The sequence below is a fragment of the Chiloscyllium punctatum genome, chromosome 7 (assembly GCF_047496795.1).
Source record: "Chiloscyllium punctatum isolate Juve2018m chromosome 7, sChiPun1.3, whole genome shotgun sequence".
NCBI classification, from domain to species: Eukaryota; Metazoa; Chordata; class Chondrichthyes; order Orectolobiformes; family Hemiscylliidae; genus Chiloscyllium; species Chiloscyllium punctatum.
Window position 1 is genome coordinate 44,238,238 of NC_092745.1, and position 8,554 is coordinate 44,246,791.

Consider the following 8,554-nt stretch of genomic DNA (forward strand, 5'->3'; position numbering starts at 1 on the left):
ATAAAGCCTTTAGGAGCTGGAATACCAGGATTTTGACCCAGCATCACTGAAGAAATGGCGATATATTTCTAAGTCAGGATAGTGAGTGGCTTGAAGGGGAACTTTCAGGGAGTGGTGTTCCTATGTTTCTAATAACTTTGTCTTCACAGATAGAAATAGTCAGTGGCTTGGAAAGTGCAGTCCAAGAATATTGGGATGATTTCTGCAGTGTATTTTGTAGGTAGTACACACTAATGCTACTGAGCATTGGTGGTGGAGAGAGTAGATGTTTGTGGATGTGGTTCCCATTAAGCAAGCTGCTTTTTTCCCAGTGGCAAGCCTCGAGTGTTGTTGGAACTACACTTATCCAAGCAATTGGTGAATTTTTCATCATACTCCTGACTTATGCCTTGCAGATGGTGCACAGGTTTCGGAGAGTCAGTAGGTGAATTACTTGCTGCAATATTCTCAAGCTTCTGGCCTGCTTTTGTAGTCATTGTATTTATATGGTGAGTCCAGTTGAATTTCTGTTCAATGATAATCACTGGGATGTTGATCTTGGGGAATTCAGTGATTGCAATGCCAATGAATGTCAAGATATTAGATCATCTCTTCCTGGAGATAGTCATTGCCTGGCATTTGTATGGCACAAATGTTTCTTTCCACTTGTCAGCCAAGAATGTCTCCTCACTTTCTACTTGTCAGCCCCATCCTGGATATTTTACAGATCTTGTAGCATTTGAAAATAGACCGTTTCAATATCTGAGGAGTTGTGAATTATGCTGAACATTGCATGATCAGTCCCACTCCTGACCTTATGATGGAGAGAATCAGTTGAAGGTGGTTACCTTGAGGAACTCTTAAAATGATGCCCTGAAGTTGAGATAACTGACCTCCAACAACCACAACCATCTTTCTAAGTGTCAGATATGATTCCAACCAGTAGAGAATTTGCCCCAGATATCCACTGATTCCAATTTCACAAGGGGTCCTGAGTGCCATACAGTCAAATGATGTCAATGTCTGTCATTGTCATTTTTATCTCTGGAACTCAGCCCATTTGTCCATGTTTGGATCAAGGCTGTAATGAGATCAGAAGTTGAATGGTCCTGGCAGAACCCAAATTGGGCATCAGTGAGCAGGTCATTAGTAAGTAGGTGCTGCTTGATAGCACTGTTGATGAAACCCTCCATCACTTTATTGATGATTGAGAGTAGACTAAGGGGGCAGTAAATAACTGGTTTGGATTTGTCATAATTTCTGTGTATAGGACATATCTGGGCAATTTTCCATATTGTTCGATAGGTGCCAGTGTTATAGCTGTACTCGAACAATTTGGCACAAGTCTTCAGTACTATTGCTGGAATATTGTCAGAACCCATAGCCTTTGCAATAACCAATGCCTCCAACCATTTCTTGAGACACAGCCTGAATCAACTTGGCTGAAAACTGGTATCTGTGAAGCTGGGGACCACTGGAGGAAGCAGAGATGGATTATCCATTTGGCACTTCTGGCTGGTTCTTCTTTCAGTTAGGATGGGGATATTTATGGAGTCTTCTCCTCCAGTGAGTTGTTTAATTGTTCACCATCATTCATGATTGGATATGAAAGTACTTCAAAGCTTAGAACTGATACATTGGTTGTGGGATTGCTCAGCTCTGTCCATCACTTGCTGCTTATGCTGTTTGGCATGCAAGTAGTCCTGTTTGGTACCTTCACGAGGTCTTACACCTCATTTTTAGGTATGCTTGGTGCTGCATCTGGATGACCTCCTACACTCGCCTGAAGCAGGGTCAATCCTCTGGGTTGATTGTAATGGTTGTGTGGGGGGATATGCCGAGCCATGAGGTACCAGATTGTGCTGGAGTACAAGTCTGCTGCTGTTGCTAAATCTGTTTGAAATGTGTCCCATTTAGCTCAGGACTGGGTAGAAGGTTATGAGCTGGGATGAATTGTTGTAGAGTTATGTGCACGAAGAGTGAGGATTAGAGGGGCTGAATAATTTTATTATAATGAGGATGAAATCCCAGAATACTGAGGCAGTGATTTGAAACAGCTGGCCTTGGCATTTGGCATCACTTATCCAATTTCCTTTTGAAATCATTGAATGTTTCTACTTCTATCACCCATGTATGCAGCTTGTTGCAAGTCCATACCATTTGCTGTGTAAAAAAAGTTCTTCCTTATTTTTCCCCTTTATTTTTGCCCCAAATCTTAAATCTACATCCCATATTCCTTATACAATCTGCTGATAGGAAGGTGTTTCCTTGCTTGCCTCACAGCTGGACAGAGCTAGTGATCAAATTGATAATCAAGAGGAACTGAAAGTGACCTTTTCAAACACTCCTCTTATAATTCCACACCAGTACATCTGAAATGCTAAATTTGCTTAAAAAGAAACATAATTTGTTTTAAATGCCGAACTTTGAGATTAAATCAAATTGCTTCAAATTCCTTGAAAGACCACCACAGTTTTCATTTGTTATTCTTCAACATTTGTGAAAACTATTGTATAAACCTCTAATATTGTATTTTCTCATTCTGAGACTAAGATAAAATGTCACAACTTCCAACAGTTTCAAAATTCCAACAGAATCAAGAGTTTGAATATTGTCTATTGGTTCACCTTGTTTTAGATACCAGTGTATATGATTGAGTAAGATGGCTAAGAAATGGAAGAGAGAAGCAGGAAGACAGTCTGAAGTAAAGGCAATGCTGAACAGTAACAAGACAATTTTTTTGACTAATTCACTTTTGTCTCATCTCTCGTCTGGTCGCTGTCCTGACCCACTTCTTTGTTCTATCGCTGTACTTTCATTATCAATTTTTGCCAAGTATCAAAAACAGCAGCCTGGGCAACTACTCCTGCAACATTTTCTTCAAAGCAGGGTTACACCTTTGTTTGTTACCTTCCCTTAACGGGATAGTTATGATTCAAGGCACACAGCAAAGTTGAGAGTGCAACTGCAAACATGTAAGCTGCAGTTTAAAAGGCTGCTCAGGTTTCAAATGTTCCACCTGTTGTGATTGAGATTCTTCTCAATTGTAGACATACAGAGCTGCAAAATTACGTGCTGTGTACTGCTATGTAGGTAATTAGTCATAATTCCTCAACCTTAGTTATCTCGGTTTTGCACAAAGGAACGAAAAGAAAATGCAAGTCCGGCTGAATCCTATGAAGCCAGAGGTAATACCGGCTGTGGGTTTGTAACACTTCAGTGGGTCCCAAATGTGCCAGGACAATGATTAATCTGCAAGAATAACTGAGTTCTTAACAAGCATTTCATGAGTTCCAGAAATTATTCAGTGATTCGTATGATTTTGTTTTATCGCTGATTGCATCTCACCTTCTCAAATCATCATACTTGCAAGTCAATGCATTTTGATTATATGCTGCGTAGATTTGCGTGCATGTTTTTAACTTTATATTTTTAAATACTTAAATGGCAAATATTGCAAACATTTATTATAACAGTAATTTTCAAATCGCTGTTAAGATGTATGGAAAAAATAAAAAAAGACAAACACTAAATTCCTCACTTATTATACCATTATTTTAAGGCAGGAAAATATTGCTGTTTGTGCAACTAGTGACTAAGAAGTGAAAGTACCTGTATATCTATTATTTCACAGGGAATCAGTTCACGTTTGCTTTGTAAAGCCATTTTACAGAGGACAATAGGCCACTTTTATCATGTTATTATTGTCTCAAAAACACCCAATATATTTACTGCCATTAGATTTACAATGGGCCAAAAACAATCCTGAAAAAATTAACACTAAGAAAAGTCCTGTTTGAGAATACAGTGTATAACTGTGATTATAATCTAATAAACTTCTGTCTGATTTCAGAGAGGGTTTGGCAATATTGATGGAGAACACTGGCTTGGACTGGAGAACATTTACAGACTAACTGCACAGGGAAACTACAAGCTATATATTAAATTGGAAGACTGGAATGATAAGAAAGTCTATGCTGAGTATAATGCCTTTAGAACAGAGGATGAGGATGATAACTACAGACTACGAGTTGGCAGCTATCAAGGGAATGCAGGGGACTCTTTAATATGGCACAATGGCAAGCAGTTTACAACACTTGACAGAGACAGAGATTCATACTCAGGTACTATTTGAAGAATTGTATATGGTGTGCACATTTACCTATGTAAATACAAAGTATAAATTGATGGTAAAGTTACTTGTGGCACGATGCAAAAGAGCTAAATTAGTAATTTCATGACTCCCAAGTCCTCCCTTACTTGAAACAGGTTTCACAGTATATAAAGTACTGTGGGATGTGGTACATTTATATTGGAGACTGATATCAAAGCTTTGGCAAATAAAAGGGAAAGAGTGGGTAGACTGCTAACATTAAGGCAACGCTGAAAAACTGCCTAGAGGTGGTTATTGGCTCCTTTAGCAGCAGTCATACTGCCTTGTTTAAATTCCGTTGCTGGTCCCTGAGTCAAGGTTAACACAGTGAAGACATTATAATGTGAAATAAGTCTATGCACAAAATTACTGGTCAAAAAAGTACATAATTATTACAAAACAATTGCAAGCTCTGGACCCAAATGCAGTTCAATTGTCAAATTGTGTCAATCCAGAACTTTCAATGGTGAAACTTCTGACTGAAGCGAACAATTGATGTACCTATGTTTGAAGAATAATTGAACCAGCCTTTAAAAAAATGCATATAAAATAAAAATTGCACTTAAAAATTTTACAAAACACATACAATCAGCTATGATTTATATGAACAGGATTATATAGTCATTGCATAAAAAAAATTAGATCCAAACTTGGCTTAGTAACAGGAAACAAAGATTAATTTAGAATTTTTGAAAAGATTTGTACCTCGGGTTGTGGATGAGGTTGTTGATTCGTTCGCCGAACTGATGTGGTTTTCTGCAGATGTTTCATTGCCTCTCTAGGTGACATCGTCAGTGCGTCTTTGATACAATGTTGGTGGTCTATCCCACTTGGTGCTTGTGTCTCTGTTTTTCTGTACTTTCAGTTCTGTGTTTGAGTGGTTTGTATATGAAATCCAGTTTAAAGTGTTTATTGACTAAGTTCTGGGTGGAGTGCCAGGCTTCAAGGAATTCCCTTACGTGTCTCTGATTTGCTTGTGCTAGGATGGCTACATTGTCCCAGTTGAATTTGTCCCCTTTGTGGTCTGTGTGGTTGGAAATGAGAGAGTACTGGTCATGTCTGGCAGTGGCGAGTTGATGTTTGTGCACTTCTGTGGTCAGTTTCCTTCCTATTTGTCCTATGCAGTGTTTTTCAAAGTTCTTGCAGGCTATCTTGTAAGTAAGGTTCATCCAGTTGGATGTGGATGTCAAGTCTTTAACCTTTGTGAGGAGCTGGTGAAAGGCATCACTAGAATAAAGTTCACTAAAGAAGAGGAAAACAATAGCAGACTCCAATTCCTGGGCATATTAGTGGAAAAAGTTAAAAATCACACACCAGCTTATCGTCCAAAAGGTTTATTTGGAAGTTTAAGCTTTTGGAGTGCTGCTCCTTTTTCAGGGAGCTAGTGGGGTGGGATCATAGGACACAGAGTTTATAATAAAAGATCAAATTGTCATACAACTGATGCAATGTATTGCTATTAAGACTTTAATCACTTAGAATGGGACTTACATATTAAGAATCGAAACCTGCAACCCCCTAAGACTTAACAGCAATCTAGTTTGTTCAAGACATCATATCAGTTGTATGTCACTTTGATCTGTTACTATAAATTCTGTATCCTATCATCCTGCCCCACTAGCTACCTGACGAAGGAGCAGTCCTCCGAAAGCTTGTATTTCCAAATCAATCTATTGGACTATAACCAGGTGCTGTGTGATTTTTAACTTTGTCCACCCCAGGCCAACATCGGTACCTTCACATGATATTATTGGAGCATACACTTCCCAGTGAACTCCAGACAGTGTGTATAGGAACCCAGATGCTGAACTATTACAGCAACCACCCCCAGCACCCACAAACAAAACTGCATTAGAACACTATTTTGACGATGGAGGACACACTGCAGCAATCCAGAACTCCAGAAGGCAGAACAGGAACATCTATTCAAGGGATTTAAATAAAATGGGTATTTCAAAAGCACTATCCTCTGATACTTATGCAACAAACCCAAGGAAGAAAACACTACACAACCAGACACAACAGTGACCATAATGTACATCAATGAAACATCAGAATTGACTACATGACCACTCAGACCCCTGGGAATCTTAGTGGCCCACAAACCAGTAAACACCTTTCGCCAACTCCTCACAAAGGTTACAGACTTGACACCCACATCCAACAGGACAAACACTATTTACAAGACACCCTGCAAGAACTGTGATAAACACTACATAGGACAAATAGGAAGGAAACTGTCCATACAAATATACGATCAACTTGCCACTGCAGACACAACCAATATTCTCTCTCATTTTCAACCACACAGACCATAAAGGACACAAATTCAGTGGGACAATGTAACCACAGGCAAAATAGAGACACAGGCAAAATAAATTCCTTGAAGCCTGGCTCTCCAACCGGAACTCAGTTAATAAACACTTCGAACTGGATCCTATATATATACCACTCAGACACAGAACCGGAAGTACCAAAAAACAGAGACAAATACCAGGCAGGTCAGATCACTAACACCATACTGAAGATATACTCACGATGTTACCTAGTGAGGCGATGAAACGTCTGCAGAAAACCATACCAGCTTAGCGAATGAATCTATGACCTCACAAAGGTTAATTGTTGATTACCGCCCTTGCAAATGGATAGCTGTTTCAAATAATATTCTGAACCTCTGCTGTTTGCTTTTAACATTAAAAATTTGGACTTGAATGTGGGATCATTATTGGGAAACTTACAGACAACATAAAAATTGGCCTTGTGGTAGACAATGTAGAGGATAGTTCTAAGCACCAAAATGATATAAATGCGTTGGTGTTCAACTCTGATAAGAGTAAGATAATACATTTATGGAGGTCAAACTGTAAAAGAGAATATGGAGGTCAAACTGTAAAAGGGAAGACACAATAAATGAGAATATATTGAGAGGGATTGACAAAGTGAGAGGTCTTGATGTGCGGGTGCACAGGTACCAAAGGCAGCAGTCAGGTAGATAAAGTTGTAAAGAAGGCATATGGAATGCTGTCCTTCATTGGTATAGAATACAAAAGTAGGGATAGAATGATGAAACTGCATAAGACTCTGGTGAGGCCACAACAAAAGTACTGTGTACAGTTCTGGTCACCACATTGCAGGAAGGACGCACTTGCTCTGGAGACAGTGCAGAGAAGTTTACTAGAATCTTGCCAGGGCTGGAGAATTGTAGCTATGAGAACAGACTGGAGAGTTTTCCTTGGAACAGAGATGGCTGGGGCGTGACATGATTGAGGTATACAAAATTGTGAGGGGTGGACATAAATTAGACATGAGGAATCTGCTTCCCTTGGCAAACAGTTCAAAAACCAGTGGTCACATATTCAAGCAAAATGGCAGAAGGATTACGGGGACATGAGGAAACATACTGAGATGCTGAAGTGGTAGGTGTTTGGAAGTTGCTGCCTGAGTTAGTGGTGGTGATGGCAGAGTCTCTAAACTCTTTCAAAAACTACCTGAATCTACACCATAAGTACAGGGCTATGGGCCATGTGTAGGAAGTTGGAATTAGAAAGGGCATCTGTATATCTTTAGGTCCACATGGGCAAAATGGGCCAAATTGCCCCCTTCTGAGCTGTATCATTCCTTTGGTTCTATTGTTCTGAAACAAACAAATTTCTACCAAGCACAGCTAATACTCTCAAGTATGTTTTGCTAAAAGGGTTAACAGATAAACCACTAGTGTCTATGACAACACACATGCATTTGAAAGCCAAATGTGCAATTTAGAGCTCAGTGAATATGGAAAAACAGCATGTTCCATCAGGAGAATTTATGGCTTCAGTATGTTTTGTGAAGAAATCAGTCTGGAAATGAAATCAAAAGCATTTTTATTTAAGTGCTTATGACATTGTATAAGCATTCACAATTTTCTAAAATGTTTGCGTGTATTTGGAGTGAATCATGAAAATAGATTATGAAAACTGGTTAGATCTGCTTTGCTAACCTAAGTTACAATTATGATGCATTTCTTATTGCTGAATAGGACAATATTCATATTTGCACATGTGGAAATTAGCCCAGATCATCAAGCTGTGTTTTTTTATTGAGATTGAAGGCCTGGAACATGAGCCCTTCCTGAAGAAGGGCCTATGCCCGAAATCCTGCTCCTTGGATGCTGCCTGACCTGCTGCGCTTTTCTAGCAACACATTTTCAGCTGGAATATGATGACAGCCTAAGTAATAGCAAGATCAAAAGTAAATGAAAAATTAATCTCTCAAAGCAACATCATGAATTTTAACTAAAAGAACAGAATAGCCAATATTTTGATGCAGCATGCTGCGCATCCCAAAATCAGTGTATTTGTGGCCACAAGTTTGGCTCAGGATTAGTATCAGAGAGATTATGGTATATTTGCACACTTTCCATCACTGAGTTGAAAAGTTGCA

At 39.1% G+C, this 8,554-nt stretch overlaps 2 protein-coding genes across 5 annotated transcripts in view; one reads left to right on the forward strand and one right to left on the reverse strand.

Annotated features, from left to right (window-relative positions):
* ralgps2 (Ral GEF with PH domain and SH3 binding motif 2) overlaps positions 1-8,554 on the reverse strand; it is a 436,511-nt gene that overhangs the window by 145,376 nt on the left and 282,581 nt on the right. The window lies entirely within an intron of this gene.
* The window catches only part of angptl1a (angiopoietin-like 1a), a 77,723-nt gene that overhangs the window by 55,354 nt on the left and 13,815 nt on the right, over positions 1-8,554 (forward strand). The window contains exon 4 of the mRNA XM_072573454.1: positions 3,833-4,103. Coding sequence (XP_072429555.1) covers positions 3,833-4,103 — 271 coding nt within the window. The remainder of the gene's footprint in view (positions 1-3,832; positions 4,104-8,554) is intronic.